This window comes from Lycorma delicatula, chromosome 2 (genome assembly GCF_047948215.1).
Source record: "Lycorma delicatula isolate Av1 chromosome 2, ASM4794821v1, whole genome shotgun sequence".
In the NCBI taxonomy this organism is placed as follows: domain Eukaryota; kingdom Metazoa; phylum Arthropoda; class Insecta; order Hemiptera; family Fulgoridae; genus Lycorma; species Lycorma delicatula.
This window is the reverse complement of record NC_134456.1, coordinates 42,381,313-42,401,010: the sequence shown is the minus strand read 5'-3', so window position 1 is coordinate 42,401,010 and position 19,698 is coordinate 42,381,313. Positions and strand designations below refer to the sequence as shown.

Genomic DNA, 19,698 nt, shown 5'->3' with positions numbered 1-19,698 from the left:
ACTAACACACAGTCTTATTTGCACTATTTTCATTTATTCTGTTCTATTTATTTGTCAAATAAATTATCATTTATTATTTTTATATTTATATTAACTAACATACAATATCACATATTATTTCATTGAATCTAATTTACATATACCCAATTTATGTATACTTCATTACACTAAAATTAAAATTTTAAGCTATTTATAATCAATATATTGAGAAAGCATAAAAAAAGAAAGAAAAATGATATACCAAAAAGATTTGACAACACAACAAGAATGTTCCAATGAATGGTGATACAATGAAAAATAGCAATTGCCGAGATATTCAGTGTGCATCATAGTTTTAAAATGTTGCCCACTACCAGAAAACATCCTACATTGGTCATCTGTTCCATGAAATCTAGTCATTAAATGAGTAAAAGTAAATTTATTGCACAATCAGGAAAACTCACCCTAAGGTCATTCTGGTATTATGACTATTACTAAAGTTATCTGGTAATTTCAATAATACATAAACCCTGTAATTATTCTGACACCACAAGACAATAATTCAGATGAGGGATGATGTACATGCTTTCATGTCATGCTGTATTTTACATAATATAAATAATAAAAAAAGTAAAAAGAATAACTATGTACATTCCTAAAAAAACTCTAATTCAGAAAAGAATTTTACTCGATTTCTTTACGGTACACGGAACACTCACTCCTTCCTCATAATAAATATATGTACACCCAAACGTTACAAGTGTGATGGAGTTCAGATCATAAATATGAACACTACTAACAATTTTAAAAAGATATGCTCTCCTGTATAAAGAGTACTCTTTTAAAACTGACTAACATTTTTAACTGGGAGGAAAATATTATTCTAGTATTGTACAACCAATTGCTAAAATTTATGTTGTAAACATTAACATATTCTGATGTGTAATGATTTAACAAAAAACAGAATGGGAACAAAATTTTGCAGCATATTCTGTTGCTATTACAAAAAATAATTCATCTACCAGTATAATAACAAACCCATTGCTAAACAGATAAACTTAAGGTATTTGTGGCGAGATTATGGAAAAAGTAAACATTCTGATATAAGTAACCCAGCATGTTTTCACCACCTATTAAAATAATGTCTAATAAACCATATTATTTTAACAAATTTACTATCAAATAACTGCGTTGGGGAGTAAATAATTCACTCCTAATGATTAGCAAACAGTTTAAAAGAAAAAAAAAGTATACTCCAACTTCGTTTATTTTGACGTGCCGGTAACTAAAACAACCTAACATTACCACTTACGATTTTAACCGCTTATCAACTGAGGCTTCAGAAGAATCTGGAGGAATTGAGCGTTTTACTGCAGAATCCATAATTCACAAATCAGTTTTTGTCAGTATGATATATATAACACCTAATAACAAATACTTAGCATAACCAAATCATCACCATAAACTGATACACCAAATGGAATAAGTGTTGCCAACATTCATTTTTTTAAAAGAGTAATTATAAAGAATTTCATTAAATACAATAACAAAATTTAAAAAAAAATATTTTTAGATTAAGAAAAAATGTATCCATTTTCATACAACATTCTATAAAATAAAATTTCCTGGAAATCTAAAAAGACTTATTTTTACTTACAAGAATATAGCGCTATCTATAGTTGGCAATTGCATAAACAATATTATTATAATTAGCCACAATTCTTTGAAATAATTATTTAAAGAATTGTATTGCGTTTTTTTTAACTTTATATTCGTTGTATTCTGTTGAAGTCGTAATTGTTCCTTACTATTTTATCCTTTAACCAAATGAGTACTGTGCATTTCCTGTAGAGTGCTCTACGATACGTATGCATTAGAAGTGTAACATTTTACTGAAGTCGAAGAATAACGCTTGTACATATAAATTAAATAATTAAAAATATGTTCTATCAATAAATTAAAACTAAATTATTGAAAAATTGCTCTGTTTTTAAATTGGTCATATAAAAGACTTTTATATTAGAAAGTTGTGTTGGCTATCATGATGAGCGGCAGCTGGTAAAACGGTCCAAGCTGCCATGTTAGTTTCAGTCAAGTCTCGGCGAAGAAGGTTGTTAGTGTCGGTTCGTATTAGTGTTTGTTATGAGTGGAGTGTCAATGCCCGAAGTGTTTTTATGTAAAACGAGCAAAAATACTGTGTATTATTACAATTTTTATGTACAAGATAAAAGAAATGAAGATCTTTCCGTATAAATTAGGATTAACTTAAAACTTTTTTGCTTTTTAAAAACATGTGTCGTAAAGAATAATGGTAGCCTCTACTCGATTAGATTGAAATAGTATTTTTACATGAAATAAAACTGTAGACGTTAATTTAGTGATAGAATTTGTAATTTTATCCAGTCGCCATGAATTTTTTATACGCACTCTGTACCAGCGTTGTAATGTATTTTACTCTATTTAGTTGTAGTAGAGCTTCTCAGCATTCAGTGACATCCAGAGTCACCGACCGTGATAGTTTACCTCATCACGGACGATGTGAACCCATAACAATACCTTTCTGCATGGACATAAAATATAATGAAACGATAATGCCTAATTTACTTAATCACCAAAAACAGGAGGATGCAGGTTTAGAAGTCCATCAATTTTTCCCGTTGGTGAAAGTAAAATGCAGTCATGATTTACAGTTTTTCTTGTGTTCTATATACGCCCCAGTATGTACAATATTAGATCGTGCAATACCGCCTTGTAGATCACTCTGTCTTTCTGCTAGACACGGCTGTGAAGAATTAATGAATAAATTCGGATTTCCGTGGCCGGAAGATTTAGATTGCGCAAAATTTCCTGAAGCCGGTGGTCCGGACATTTGTGTGGGTGAAAATAATACGTCAGGAGCAAATAGCGGGTCAAGACCTAGCTCGATGCCTAACCAGCCCATTCATACGGGTGTAGGCTATCCCCCGGGATATAGGCCGAATCTTGCTTCAAGACCTAGTGATTTAATGCCTTCATTGCCGCATATACCGCCGGAAGGAGCCAAAGATTTCGGTTTTATCTGTCCTGTGCAGTTCAAAGTGCCAAAGGGAATGGATTATTCTTTGAAAGTTGTTGACAAAATTGAGAAGGATTGTGGAGCCCCGTGTGACGGTATGTTTTTTACTGAAGAACAGAGAAGATTTGCTCGTATTTGGGTTGGTGTATGGTCAGTTCTTTGTGCCGCGTCATGTTTGTTTACTGTGCTTACCTTTATGATAGATACGGATAGATTCCGTTATCCTGAGCGTCCGATTATATTTCTATCTTTATGTTATTTAATGGTCGCGTCTGCGTATGTTGTCGGTTTCGGATCCGGTGATTCCATTTCTTGTCGTAGGCCATTTCCTCCGCCAGTTCAGTTACCGCATTTACAGATGGCATCGTCCATTACACAGGGCACTAAAGACGAAATGTGTACGATTATTTTCATGGTTCTTTATTTCTTCAGTATGGCATCTTCCATCTGGTGGGTTGTGTTAACACTTACTTGGTTCTTGGCAGCAGGTCTCAAATGGGGTCATGAAGCTATCGAAGCAAATTCGCAATATTTCCATTTAGCGGCTTGGGCTGTTCCTGCAGTGAAGACTATAACTATTCTTGCGACCGGTAAAGTGGAAGGTAACTATTTTTTTTTATCACCTGACTAAAATCTAATTGTTTCAATTTCCTACCACTCTCACGTGTCTGTTTTATTTCAGTGATTGAAAGAAAACGATGTTTGAAACAGCGTTGATAATCTGAGTAGAGTCTTGTTTTGTCTTGTAGATAACCTTTAAAAAAATACATACATTTGACCCAACTAATTGTCTAAATACTTGAAACATGTTTGCAAAGATATGTTGCAGTTGCATGAGCAGTAGCATTACCACTAGTGGCGTCGTTGCCATGGTGCTTAAATTAAAATCTATTAAGAAACTCGTTTATTTATTTTTATTATGCGGGGTCAATTATTCTGTTTTTTAATTTTATATTTTTCAAATGTATTTGAGTTTTTCACGTGATTAACGTTACAAATCACTTCGCATAATTTGGCCAAATTATGCGAGGTGATTTTTAACGGTTTATTATTATGTATCCTAAAGGACTAAATCAGAATTTAACTCTGTAAGTTACTTAATATAACATCGATGAGAAAGAAATTGTGTCAAAGTTTTGAAAATATCTTCTAAGTACTTAAAAAATCGTGTGTTTATTTATTTTTAATAATTAAAAATGTAGGTGATTTAGTAAAACGGTATGTTACAGAAATAAACTTTTTACCAGCAATCATATTTGAAAATTGTCACGTAAATTATAAAAGTAGTTATTTTTATGGCTTTATAAACATTAATTTTATTTGATGTATGCAAGGATTTTTTATATCTTTTGATAAATAATGTTTCCCCCATGATATGTATTAATACAGTACCTTAACATTATTCAGACTGCTAGTTGGTGTAGCGGTTAGCATTTTAATTTTTGGATACGCTGATCCCACGTTCGAATTCCGCCAAGAGTTGTAATTATTTTATTCATCTAAAACTTCTCGTTAAAATGTATGTATCAAGTCTGAAATTTTATGTTTAAGAAAAGTATTGTAAATAATAATTTAATTAAAATCTGCTATTATTATTCATTAATATATTACGTTAAAATCTTAACAAGGAAATTTTTTAGGACGTACTGGATAACAATATTTATTTTCAGTTTTCTTTTTTAAATTATTTCCTATGCATAATTATTTTACATTCAATTGCCTTAGTTATAATGTAATATATAATAAATATTTAATTATTTATTCATTTTGTTAATTTTTATTAGAGGTTACATTTTGGGATATTCTTCTTTTTCTTTTATAAAAAAGTTTCCAAATCGGTTCTTTTCATTATAAAATATAAAAACGTTCTTTTCATTAAGAAAATAGTATGATATTTTAGTTTTGTTATTGTAAGCGTCTCAAATTTATTTTATTTTGGTTAACAGCTACCGAAGAGCATTATCAGTAGATTATTAATTAATTTCTGTTCAGAAAAGGAAATTGTATTAGGACAGAAATAAAAAACGGTATTTAAAAAAAATGATCAATTCTGTCTTTGCATATTCTGTTGAACATAAAGAATATATGTGCGCGAATAAATTTAGTATTACTTTTAAATTATTTAGGTTTTCTATATATATATATTTTTTTTTTTGATATAATAAATATATATTATTTATTTTTAAGATATGCAGTATTTTTTTTTAACTGTAATCTATATATTACCCTCGTTGTGATTTAAAGATGTAGGATTACATACATCTTTTGTCAATAATTTTGTTTTTTTTCTTCATAATTTAATATTAATTAATAAGCATTGCAATATAGACTAGTTAAACGTTTACTTGAAGTGGTACTGTATAACTGGACGCAAAGTAAAGTCAGAATTCATGAAACGGTACTTTAAAATAATTTTTTTTTAATTGTATTTCTATTCGAGTTCATAAATAATTATTTAAAAGCGCTGGAGTAGATTAGACCGAGGATGCTGATTGGTACCTCTTAACTGTACTGTTTGTTGATAAATTAAGGGAATAGAATTTTCATTTTTTATTCGAGTGAATAAAACTTAATTTGGTTACGAGTATTGTCAGTAAAATATAAAAAGTGGTGTCTAATGTTGATATCTACTTAAAATTTCGTAGAATATTTTTATGAATACTGCATGAAAAAGGAAAAGTAACCTTATTTATTACGTAACCAGATTTTTTTTTAATATATTTATTATGAGTTATAATATTTATGTTTATTATTTCTTCATGTACTTAACTAATTCATTTTTTCTGCTTATTGAGGAGCTTTTTATGTAGTGGAATTTATAATAGGAAAGAAAAAAAAAATATATATATATATATTTATATAAAGGAAAGAAGTTTTAGTTTTATAAGCTTTCAGGTAGATTTATAATTAGAATTTATAATAGATTTATAATTTTAGTTTGGATAAGCTTTCAGGTTTTTGTTTTTAATTTTTACCGTTCGTAGTCTGTTGAATATAATTATTTTTAAAAGCATAAATTGCTATCGACATTTATGTATTTTAATATCGATTGGGCTTTGTTTTTTAATGCCGAGAAAATAACATTCTCGATAAATGCAATTAAACTTGCCGTGTACCTTTTTATCTCATTATAAGACGATGATGTGATTCAGTAAAGTTTTAGATAATTTATAATAGGTCGCTTATTTTGAACTTTGTTTAATGTTAAATAATATTTTACCTTAAATTTTATATATATGTAATTCTTTTATCTTGTTCATTTACTATTATTATTTTTTGTATTTTCATTTTGTTAATGGATTTATTAATCTTTTTATTATCAGTTTTCCTTTATCATTATTACAAATGGCTTTATCGTGTTAAAAATGTAACAATTGTTTTTTGCTATTAAAACATTTGTTTTTGTTTATAAATATATATGTATCTTTTTTGTCTGTGAGTTAGATGATAGATTTTTATTAATTTGTAATGAACATTTTCACGAATAATTTAAATATCTTTATTATTTGAATAGCTGATCTTAAAAAAAAATCGATGACATATGATAAATATTTTTCCTTAGTAACTATCGTTTGTTTCCGAATTCAGTACTTATTCAACAGAAAATTTTACATTGAATTTTTGTTGTATTAAAATATAATTTATATTATACAGCGTTCAAAATTAAAAAAAAAAAAATTCGTCAATTATTTAAATTTTTATTTTTAGAATTATGTACCACATTAAAAACAGTTACTACCATCTTATTAAATACTCAATTAAAGTTCCAATTGGCCTGCTAAGATATACCTAAAAAAACGCTAAGAAAAATAATAAATGAATAACTGTTACCGAATGTGAGCAAAGGCTTTTTGTATGAAGTCGTAGTACTATTTTTTAGTTTCGTAATTAATTTTTTTTTTTTTAATTTTAATTGTTTATAATTTCAAAATGATATTGTTATACTGTGTTCAACATAAGAGCTATCCTAGTCGTTATTTGTAGTAGTGAGATTTTACTGTACCTTGTGCGATTGTGTTAGTGCAGCGATGAACGTATTGGGTGACTGAATTTGTTAATTCTTGACAGGTATTTATATAATAATTTATCGTCTATTGTGTTTTTATCACAGTGATATAACTTTAAATATAGCTGCCGTGTAAATTAATTCGCTAATTATTCGATTCAATCGAGCCAAATGAAAACGTCAAACAAATCAGATCATAAATGAAAAACATAAAACATCATATAATTTGTACGCATAAGTTTTGAGAACGGTTTTTACAAAGTCATATATTTGTTTACAATTGGATAGCCCTTGAATTAAGTAAAACGTCAAAATTTTACTTATAACATCAAAATGACATTAGGTTATTATGTATCATTATGTTGTTAAAATCCAATTCTAAGTAGTAACAACAAAAAATGAGAATTCCTGTAAGTATTTTATGTTGCTAGTGTAATTATTCTTTAAAGAAATCTTTCGCTTTTCAAAAAAAAACATGCATCATCATTATGAAAAGTTGCTGTACGAAAAAAATTATCAAAATAGGTCCATTTTTTATATATGTATTTTTTTATTTTTTATTATTAATTAACCACAAAACTCGAAGCTTGTTCGTAAAAAATGGAAATTTGGAATTTAATGCGTATTAAAAATGGTATACCCGACTGATAATCCAACACGGGACTTTTTGAATGAAGGCTGAGTTGCTAGATAAGTAACGATTAAACATACATAAAAAATAAATAAATACACTTATCCAGATGTGAACGTCCTCCTTTTTTTGAAGTCTATTATCTGTAAATTTTTTTTTATATCTTGATTACTGTTTAATTCAATTAGATTAGTAGTATAATTCGAAAAATATAACTATTTGTCCAGACGACGGGCAGCTGTTCGGTTTATTTTGTGCTGATTACAAATAATATTTATTATTAATAGTGGTCGCCTTTAATGTCTATATAATACATTAATTCTTAATCAATGTTTACAATAGACTACCAAAATTATAACAATCAATAATTTTTTTATTAAAATGTAAGCTTGATTTTATATACTACTACAAGTAGGGTAATAAAATACCTACAAAAAGAAAGAAAAAACATACAGTTAATCAAATTATATTAATTAACTAGTGCGTAGTGTGTCAGAAAATAACAAAAAATAGTTTATTCTAAGTGAGAGAATGTTATTCAAAGACAATATATATATCATATATAGTCTTTGAATAACAATATATATAGTCTTTGAATAACATTTAAATTAAAAATTAAATCCATAGAAGACTGTAAAATGTTTTCGCTATCAATTTATGATTGGCTGTTGTCAATTGAAGATGTAGTGAGTTTTTTTATTTGATTGGCCTGTGATTCTGGGTGGAATCGATGACTAAAAATTTCATATTTTTGTTATCTTTATTTTTCTTTCAATTTTATCTAGGATTAATTTCATTTTTAATTTTATCACTGTATTCTTGTTTTGTATTAATGAGGTTCTGAGTTATTTAATCTGTATGTATGTATATATAATCTTGTCTCTACCTGAAATTTTGGTATTTCAGGACTTGTATCGTGTAATTAATTTTAAAATTCAACTTGGAAATCCATACTTGACCATTATTCAATAAATGATTACTTTATTATTTAACTCATTGAAAATAATTGGTTGGTAGCCTCCAATACAGTTATTACTACAGGGGTACCTAGTTCCACAAGATTATGTAATAATTTTGTACTTTTATTATTTTATATTGTTTGGTTGTACATCTACTAAGCTTATGTATGAAGAATTTATAAATGTAAATAATTTTATTTTCATTTGTAATCTGTTTATTTTTTGGAATAAAGATTATTATTATTTTGTATATGTTTTAACCGTTTAATGATAATAAGTATAAGTATTTTAACCTTTGACATTATTTTAATTTTTTAACTTAGTTATATAATATTTTAATTTCTGATGATGGTTTTGAAATAAACCGAAAGATCTCGAGTCACACTTAATTTGCTGGGGGGATTTAAATTTTTTTAATATTTATTAAATATATCGGCGGTAAACATGTTTGAGAAATTGATTGTGAGTGGTCTGTTTATCATGATATTGTACTTCAGACTCGTATAAAAATTTCAATTTTACATTTAATTTTTTTATATGAATCGATGGTAGAATGCTAACGACTTATATAAGCCCAACTGCCGGTTTGCTGTTTGGTTTAGGTTTATAGTAGATTTGTGTATGGTAGTAAGTAATTTCATTAGTTTCTTCCTTTTTTAATCATTTATATGTTACTAATATTTGAATATTTAGTTTTTTTTATCAGCTTAGAATTTATTCTCAACCGTTTGAGTATTTTAATTAATAAATAATTTTGTCCTATTCTCTGAATGTTATTTTGAAAGAATAATTATATTATAATCTTAATACAGTTATTAAAAAAATATATAAATTTGTACGTTAATAAAATTTTCTTATTTTTAAATAAACAAAGTATTTATTTTATAAATACTCTTCAATATATATAAATTAGTGAAAAGGTAAACGGCGATAAATAGTAAGATCTCACCTTAGTTGATTGATTCTGCATTGAAATTATTGTTGGAACGTTGTTATAAATATGTCGGTAAATTATTTTAAAGATTAAAGTTGAATAATAAAATTATACTGATATTTTCGCTTTGTAATTAAAATAAGGGACTTATATTAATCTATTCTAATTTATTCTTTATATAACTTTTATATTTTCTTAACATGATTTAGAAAGTTTTCCTCCTTAGTTTTATGCGTTAACTAAATTTTTTTTCAATTAGTTGAATTTTGTTCATTTTAGGGTGATAATGTGTAATATTTTGTGTAGGTCTTATTCATTAAGAAAATAGGGATAAGTAGAAAACTATAATGCTCCTTGGTTTCCTAATATTTACATCCGTTTTATTCATGTATATCATTACGCGTAACTATTTATATAATTATAAGCTAAGTATATGCATTAATCATTTACGTATTTTCGTGTGATATTTTTTTTTCATAAATTTCTTAATATACATATTTTTAGTAAATCGATACAAGGAATAAGTAACGTGAGTAGTATTCGGTCGAATATGAGACTATTATACATGCTCCAGTAGCTTGCTATATGCAGCATGTTGTGGGTTATTTAATGGTCTGAAGCTGTACGTCTGTGTTCAACTAGTGGAACGCACAGCTCGGCATGGAGCTGCGTGGCTGCCTCCTGGTGCTACCAAAGTACAACTGTGACCTTGAGAACGGCTAAGGGCGTGCTGGCACCACTGTGGGGCTTCAGTTCAGACAACAGCTATTGCCAGCCAGCCGCTTTTACGAGTTCCTTCATCGCCCCTAGCGGGCGAATGGAGATCCCTTTTCCTCGCTTCCCCTCGCTCATTAACATTTCAAATTATTTCTTCGTCCTACACTTCATACCAGTTTTCGTTTATTTTTTATCCCGTGGTTCCTAACTACTTCTTTAAAAACCACTTGTAATGAGGCCAAATTATTATTTTAATAAGTAATATAGCAATTATTATTATCATCATCGATTGTATAAACTTTCTTTTTCATAAGAGTACATGTGTCTTAATTCTTAAAACCAAATTTAACATCATCTTTTTTTTTTATTAAAAAAAAAAAAAAAGGTGAGTAAAAAATTTAGGGTGTATTCAAAGGGATAAAAAGAAAGATGTGAAACAGATGACTATTAAAAATAAAAAAATTCGATAATATGATTTTATTTTAACTACCACTATCAAATCTTGCTGTCAATTTTTTACTCGCTTTCCATTAATTAATTGACCTGAAAATTTTGTAAACAGGTCTCTTTCCAGTGCTGAAATGATAGTCATGAATGAATGAAATCAATATTTAAAGTAAATAATATCAGTTGATATAACCTTTTAATTTATTGTGTGTTGTTAATTATTAGTTATTGTTTTTTAAAGTTCGATATAGTATTCATTATAAATGTAAAATGCCATAAAATTGTTCCCGTTTTATTTCGTTTAATTGTTTACACGATTTTTCCGTCATTGTAACTTTGAATGCTTGTAACTCTATAACGAAGACATTGACAGAAAAGCGGGTTTCATCATTATTTTTCTTATAAAATTTTAAATCAAAATCACGTATTATATGTCCACGTTCCTGTTTAAAAAAATTAAATTTATTCAATATGGCGGATCTAAGATGGCGGACAAAAATTAAAAACCCACAATAATGGAGATTTTTTTTAACTATGTAGAACTCCATTTCTTTCTGCCACCAAATACCTCTCAGATAAGCAGTATAAAGCTGTTTCCATACTTAAATATTAATCTGTTTATATATTTCTTTTTTAATAATTTTAATTTTCCTTAATTTTCATGATTAATGATCCTATTTAAGAATTTGTATAAAAACGAATAGTTAATGAACAAATATAAGTAGTTGTACAGTGTGCATGTTTCTTAATATACACTTCATATCTTATGTCAGATTAGTTTGAACTAATCAGAACTTTAAAACAGCGTTTGCGTGTTAAGAACGTAACAAAACTAATAATTATTCATGCTATTACCTATATCAATGACCTTGTGTGCATGAAAAATGAAAACGTTCCGTTTTTAATTTTCATATGAGGTATAAAAAAATAGCTGCTGATTTTGTTTAGCGCCAGGCCCGTTATACGCATACGAAGTTTTCCCGTGACATCAAAATAATTTTATTTAGTAATCAACATTAACAGCATGACAAATTTTCGTTGTGAATAACAGCAAAAACTCAGCCCAGTAGCTTATTTTAATCGTACTATAACATTTCAAAGGAGAATAATGATAATTAATAAAAGTAGAAAGGTTGAATTAAATGTTTACCAAGAAAGGTAAAAGATTGAGTTTGAAAGTTTTACTTATACTGGAAAATTCATTTGATGATTTTTTTTGTGCCTTCATCAAAATTTGATTTTGTCTATTTTCGAGTATTTATTTCTTTATCATTTCAACTTGTATTATTGGTATGAAAATAGTAAAATTGCCTACTTTTTTTACACTCAAAAAAAAAAAAGGAAAACCTGAAATTTTGTTACACCTTATATCAACCAATTAAAATTAAATACATAATTTTTAAATATTTATTAGGAAGTTTATTGTTAAGTAACGGACGTTACAGATTTATTTATTATTATTTCACGCTCATGTATTTTAGCCTATATTATTAAGAGACGTATCATCAGAGACGTATCATATTTAATATTATTTATTAAATTACGTTTTTATCTGGTTGTGTAAAATTTAATGATGTCTAAAGTTTAATCGTAATTATTTTAATAAAGCGAAAAGTCTGTTCAGTTAACTTATATTTGTATGTTTTATACGGATGAATAAAAGTAGTAGCGTTTGAATGAATGAAGGATGGTTAAGAGAAACTAGAATTTATTTATTTCCTTTGTCGTGTGCTGGGTAGTGGATTACGCTTGTAATCTATAATTCTAATTAATAAGTAGAAAAATTTCATAACTAAAGAAAAAAATCTGATGTGGACAACACATGACTTCCTTTTACACCTATGTAATTACATATACACATTTAAAAAAATGAAAAGTACATAAAACTTTATTTCATTAATAACTATTGATATTTTTTCATATATCGTTTTTTTTATTGTTACTATTGAATTATTATTTATCGTAAAACCTTTTTTACAATCAGAGGTTAATTATTAATAAATCAATATATTTAAATTTAAAAAAAAAGGAGACGAAGTCTGATTTGAACTGATGTGCCTTCCCCTTGATCCAAATATTTCATTAATTCAAATTTTATTTGGGTATAACTCTGGAACCAATGAAAATAAGTTCAAAAAATTTGGATCTTGGGATATTTTTGGACATTATTGGTCCAGTCGATTGTAATCAAAAGGGGAGGTGCTCAACTAGATGTTAAAACAGTCCTAAATCCAAAATTTCAACATTCTACGGCTAATCGTTTTTGAGTTATGCGAGATACGTACGTACGTACAAACATACATTCGTACGTACGTACAGACATCACGCCAAAACTAGTCAAAATGGATTCAGGGATGGTCAAAATGGATATTTCTGTTGAAATCTGGAAACAGAAATTTTTCGCGATGACAATACTTCCTTTACTTCGTACAAGGAAGTAACAAACACAAAACAGAATTTAGTCTACTAAAAATTTATTGGAAAATATTGATATTTGTAAAACTACATGTTTAAACATAATTCACGATAAAATAAAAATCTGTTTTTATTTTTTCCTCCCTAATGTATACACATTAAGATGGTATAAAGATATAATTATGAGTAAGCGTTAATAAAATTTATTTAAACAAACAGGTTAACAATTTTTAACCTTGTTTCTGATCTATGACAACATTATGTTCACACATTTCTTTTGTTTGTAAACATATTTTTACGCCGGAAATATGTGTTGGAACTTAAATAACAATATTAATTTTCTTTTTCAATGGAATGATATCTAAAATCATTCGGCCAGATTAAAAAGTATTCGATTCATTAATCGAGAAAATGCCATTTATCCTTTTAAGTTTGTAAAAATAAATGTTCTTTCAAAAATCAAGTACAGTTTTTCAATTGAGCAAAAATTACATTTACATTCCGCCATTACCCAGCTTATCAAGTTAGAAAAATTATTTGATAATTATTTCATGAAAATTAGTGAAGCTATTTTTGTTGCCGAGGTTCAAAAATGCATTATCGCCCAAAATATTACCTTCTTGAGGAGTAATCCTCAAGAAAATCAAAATGAAGTAACACAATTAGTCAAAATCATTAAATACAATAAGTTCCTCAAAAATAAACTATAGAAAAACTTTTAATAATAGTCCTGTAAGAATTTAATTAACTAATGCAATATAAAACTATTTTTATTGATATACTAATTAGTTATTAGTATTTTTTCATCCACCTCCCCTCTGGGTCACTTATTGCCATAGACCACGAATGTGTTCCCAGGAACTCTTACTAATTACAATATTAACAAGAATTTTATTATTAAAATTAAGTTAAAAACTTGAATAAATTTTAAAGTATGTTTTTGCTTTATCATCACTATTTGCTTGGTCTTCACTAGACCAACCCACCTGGTTGGTCTAGTGATGAACTCGTCATCGTAAATCAGCTGATTTCGAAGTCGAGAGTTCTAAGGTTCAAATCCCAGTAAAGGCAGTTCGTTTTATACGGATTTGAATTCTAGATCGTGGATACCGGTGTTCTTTGATGGTTGGGTTTCAATTAACCACATATCTGTGGAATGGCCGACCTGAGACTGTATAAGACTACACTTCGTTTATATTCATACGTATCATCCTCTGAAGTAATAACTTACTATATTTCCGGAGTCTAAATAAAAAATAGAGAGGCCTTAGTCAAATATGCGTCAGCTACATTTAATAAATAAATTTGTTCTTTTGATTAATGAAATAAAATAAACTTAATTATATCTAAATGAGAATAATTCGTGGATAAATTCCTCTAGTTAGACGACAGACTTATTTGTAATCAAACTATCGAGCCTTCTGTAAACCACTTGATCACTTATGCAAGTTAGCATGTGTGCAAAATTAAGTGTATAAAATTTAACTGGTAACTGGATTCACCTTTCCAGAAAAAGCGAGGCTTCTGAATATTACCCAATACAGTTGAATAACGCAACCTCATCGAGGAACGCTTATACAGTTCGGCTTTGTGTGGTTCGCACAAAAACCACACCACCATAATGACAGGACAGTTTTCCCTCCGATCAATAAAGTTCCAATTGTTAAAATTTGTTGTCTTCCACCCTCCAAGTGAAGGTTAATCAAACAAAAGGTGTTATTCGGCTGGATCATCCCGCTACTAGCAGAAGTTTCATTACCTATTATTTTAAATGTCAGAAAATTGTAGAAAACTTTCCATAGTTTGACAGAACGTGTGATCAATCTGTGCTTTTATATAGGTCGATTCACATTATATAGAGCGGAATTGATTTACATAGTGTTATCGGCTCTTTTTAAGGTCAATTCTGTTAACGAAAAAAATGAAAAAAAGTTCATATAAACATGGGTTCGGAAACGCTCCGTTAGCGAGTTACGGCTAGTGAAATATTTTGCCCTGATTCTAGGACAAAGAGTGAAATAAAACCATACTGTAATTCTAGAAATCCATTAAGAGGTAAACTTAAATTAAATAAAAACAGTTTCAGAATCATATCTCCAGTAGTTTTCATAATATCCGACGTAAAAAGAAAATAAAAATTGTCTAAAAACTCGTTTTATTACGTTTTTAATACAAAAACTTTGTTAAATGGCTAATAAACATGTAAAATTTATTATCCAAACTTGTAGAAACTTTAATTTTAAGAAAATTGATGTAAAATTGCCCAGTTAGAAACAAATTTAAATTTAAAAATTTGATTTTATTACTAACATTTATCGTATGAAAACGAAGCGGTTATACGTAAAAACATGTTTGATTTTCTTTTTTAAGCAGATATGCACATTCCTTAACAAATAATAATTTTCTGAAAAAATGATTTCATTTTGTTTTGTACTGTTAACCTTTTTTACGTAAAGTAATTATTAGTCTGTATAATTATACCTCTTAAGCCATAGATTAAAGTGTAGACTCCGCACCTTTCATAATTCAAAAAGATTATTTTTAATTCTTATAAAAGGCTTGACTATCGATGTTTCTACTCTGCAATAATTTATTATCCACATCAATAAATTGTCACAGAAGGATAACGAATTAACATACACATTTAAATTTACCACTATTTTTAAATCAAAGTAGTATATGTGACAGAATATGATAATGTTATTTATTGTATTTTAATAATACTTATAAAAAATATAAATTTAATGACGTGATCAATGAAAGTAAGCTGTAAGAAAAAAGAATAATATTTGATACCAAATAAGTCGGCATTTATAAACGCCAAACTTGTTTGGTCAGTAATTCATAAATCATTTTCATATATATATTTTAATCATCTAGAAATAACCTCTCGCTTCTGACCCTAAACTGTGGTATTTTCATGGCATTTACATAATATCTGGCTAGAAATCAAATTTATAAATAGATTACACACACATTCCCTTTTCAATACGTAATAATTAATTAATAATAAATATCAAATAATCAATTTAGTTGATTTAGCACGTGTGTTGAATAACGAATGAAGATAAAGAAGATGTTACTCAAGTATAATTTGTAAAAATTAAACTATTATCAAACACGAATGAAAATGTTACAGTTAACAAATAGTTAACCACTTAAACTAGTCAAAGTAAAACTAGTAATAGTGATCGAGCTAACCAGTGTTTTTAACATAATGTAAGCTAACATTACATTTTTATTTTTATAATAATTTGTTTTCTATTGAAATCATTTGTGACTTTTTTAACGGTAATGAGAAATGAAGAAGAATGAGGATGCTAAGAAAAATGTACAAATGCTGAATTCTATATGCAGGATTCGTTTTTTCGATTAACCAACATAAAAAGTGTTTCATTAAGACCGGGTGATTCAAAAAAGACTTCACAACTTTAAAAGCATATGAACATTTATTGAAATGACTTAATAGATTAGGTTGTCTCATTTCATAGAAAAATACATCAAGTTTGTCACCCAACATCTACTTTGGTTCTTGGCGGTAGGGAGAAGGTTGGTGCCCCATTTTGCTTATAGTAATGACACATCTGTCATAATCGTTTAACTGAGGAATTAGAAAATTTTGAAACATGTCCCCATAAATGATACCGTTTACGGTTGCCTTCTGGGAGAAGAATGGCCCGTACAATTTCTGTTTGCTTATCGCACAAAAAAAAAATTGACCTTAGGGCTATGACGAAGTGCTACAAAGTTTCATGAGGGTTTTCGCTACCCCATATACGGCAGTTATCGGTATTCACCTTGCCAGCAATATGAAAGGTTGACTGATAACTAAAAATTAAATTGGCTAAAAAATGTATCGTTGTCTGCAATTCTATGCATAATTTCCACACAAAAATGCAGGCGAGCAACTTTTTCGTCATCTGTAATGTGTTGAATCACGGTTAGTAGTGTATTCAAGGCAATCGTTTACGTAATACGCACCAAACAGTCGTCTGTGGAATGCCAGTCTCACTTGAAACACAATGAACTGATTTCTTCGGACTACGTGTAAAGCATTCTTTGAATTGTTCCACAGCAGCTTCAGGGACGCGTGGGCGTCCTGGTGATTTTGTATGTTTAACATAACAACCTCAATAAAGGTTTGGTGCCAAGGGTAAATTATACGTCTAGTAGGAGGCTCTCTATCGTACTCTCTACGAAAATTACGTTGAATTGCAGTTGCTGACTACAAATCGTTAAACGAAAACACACAGCAAGCACGTTCCGCACCGGCAAATGTATCCATTTTTAAAAATACTGGTGACGGCGCTGTTGGCCGAATTCGGTACCAATGTTAACTACGTGAGTCAAAACTTGATGTGTTTTGCTATAAAATGAGATTTCAACCGAATCTATAAGTTATCTAAATAAATTTTTATATATTTTTAAAGTTTTTTTAATCACTCTGTTTTCGCCACTAAACACTTAATATCATATTATTTCTCTTTAATTAATTTATCTAAAGGCAAATCAGTGCATTTACCTTTATTATACGGAACGGAACGCAAGAATGGCGGGAGTTTCAATATTTCTCCCTACAGATCGCAGAGTCTGGACAATGTCCCTTGCTGCTGTATCTTTCTATTATCGGGCGAATTTATTCGGTTATTTAGTGGCGGTTATAAATTTTAAGTTTTATTTATGTACGGATTTGGTAATTTGCGTTCCTATCCGTATGGACCATCGTGAAATTTATTTACTGGTTCTGACCGTGAGAGACTAAGGTTTTGAGCCTAGCAATCCCGGCGTGATTCCCCTTCAGTCCATCCGCTGAAGTCCTTTCGGTATCAGCACCTATGGGCTAGCAGGAGTGCGCCTGCCGGAGCCCTAGTTATTTGGAGGGAAAAATGCGCCCCGTTCTCCGGAGGGAGTCGCATATGCTGAGTAAATGAAATTGTGGTTTTTCCGTGGGACGGTGTGGGGTGTTGTTTAGCTTTTATATGTGTTAAACAAAATTTAATTGCGAAAACTGTCACTTTTGCGGTCGGAATCATTATACGTATATATTTATCACCTCGCACGTAAAATAATTTACTGATTGCTGTACATTTTTTTTTTTTTAGATTATAAACTGGATAAAATAAGTACATATACAGACAAGTTGCAACGAAAAACTACTCAGTAGTATGAGAATTATGTATATATAAATAGAAAATTTAAAAAAAATAAGCAAAAATGAAGTTTATGTAAAGTTAACATTTTGAAATATCATTTTCTTAAAAAGTGAAACTTATCAATATTAATTATTCTTCTTATTATAGCTTTTGTTATAGATGTATGCATAATAAAATCATCAGATTTAGGTGGTAATTTATTGTTTTATAGAAGAAGCCTTCACAGTGATCCCATAATAACTTTTTATCCCTTTAATTTAAGGAAGAATGCTTTTAAATAAAAAATTACGATTAATATTTTTTGTGTTTGATTGATAATTTTTTGATACTGGATTGTTTTAACGTAATTCAAATGAATTTCTAGTTAATAATTTGGTTGAAAAAGTTGAAGTTGAAAGATTATATATATTCCGGTAATCTAAGTAGCTTTTTACTTTCTTGTACGAAGTAAATGATGTATTGTGATCGCGATAAATTTCGATTTTCAGATTTCAACGGAAATATCCATTTTGACTATCCCTGATTCCATTTTGGCTAGTTTCGGAGTGACGTCTGTACGTATCTCGCATAACTCAAAAATGATTAGCCGTAGGATGTTGAAATTTTGGATTTAAGACTGTTGTAACACCTAGTTGTGTACTGCCCCTTTTGATTGCAATCAACTTCACCAAAAGTTTCCAAAAAAGCCCAAAATTCAAGGCATTTGGATTTTGGACTTTTTCTTAACTGCAGTAATAAGCATTCATTGAGAGCTTTTCAACGATATATCTTAAGTAGTACTTATTTTCATTAGTTCCAGAGTTATAGCCAAATGAAATTTTAATTAATGAAATATTTTGATTTTACAAGGGTATCAGTTCGAATCCGACTTCATTTCCTTTTTTAATTTAAATATATTGATTTATTAATAATTCAATAATAACAATAAAAAGTATGAAAAAATATCAGAATTTATTAATGAAATAAAATTTTATGTACTTTTCATTATAAAAAAATGTGTATATGTAATTTAGTAGGAGTACAAGGAAGTCATGTGGTGTCCATATCAGAATTTTTTTTTCTCAAGACAGATTTCTTGCTATTAATGTCTCTTGGAGACTCTTTTTATTTCCTACAGGCAGCATTTATTTACACGCCTAGCTCTGTTTTAATTCAAACAAACATGTTTAAATTAATTAAACTTAAAAAATAAATAAATAAAACATACTAAAAATAAAATACTTTGTAATTATTTTTATAATTTCTTATTTTTTAATTCGAAATTAACAGCGTTAAATATTCCGGTCAATAAGTTGTTTGTAGGTGTTTATTTTTAATTAAAATCCGACTTCAAAAGATAAAAATTTTAATGTAGTAGCGATGAAACACCAAATTAGGAAATAAATTCGCTTTCTTGGGTATG

The 19,698-nt window shown here is 28.6% G+C and overlaps 2 protein-coding genes across 5 annotated transcripts in view; one reads left to right on the top strand and one right to left on the bottom strand.

The window, feature by feature from the left end:
• Nucleotides 1–1,443, bottom strand: part of LOC142318751 (BTB/POZ domain-containing protein 2-like) — a 37,217-nt gene extending 35,774 nt beyond the window's left edge. For 3 of the 4 annotated variants that reach the window (XM_075355181.1, XM_075355182.1, XM_075355183.1), the window contains exon 1: nt 1,292–1,443. In XM_075355181.1, the coding sequence (XP_075211296.1) occupies nt 1,292–1,362 (71 nt within the window). In that variant the 5' untranslated portion in view covers nt 1,363–1,443. The remainder of the gene's footprint in view (nt 1–1,291) is intronic. The other variant, XM_075355184.1, reaches the window with a different exon arrangement.
• A 650-nt stretch (nt 1,444–2,093) lies between these two features.
• Nucleotides 2,094–19,698, top strand: part of fz (frizzled class receptor) — a 97,534-nt gene continuing 79,929 nt past the window's right edge. The window contains exon 1 of the mRNA XM_075357845.1: nt 2,094–3,636. Coding sequence (XP_075213960.1) covers nt 2,388–3,636 — 1,249 coding nt within the window. The 5' untranslated portion in view covers nt 2,094–2,387. The remainder of the gene's footprint in view (nt 3,637–19,698) is intronic.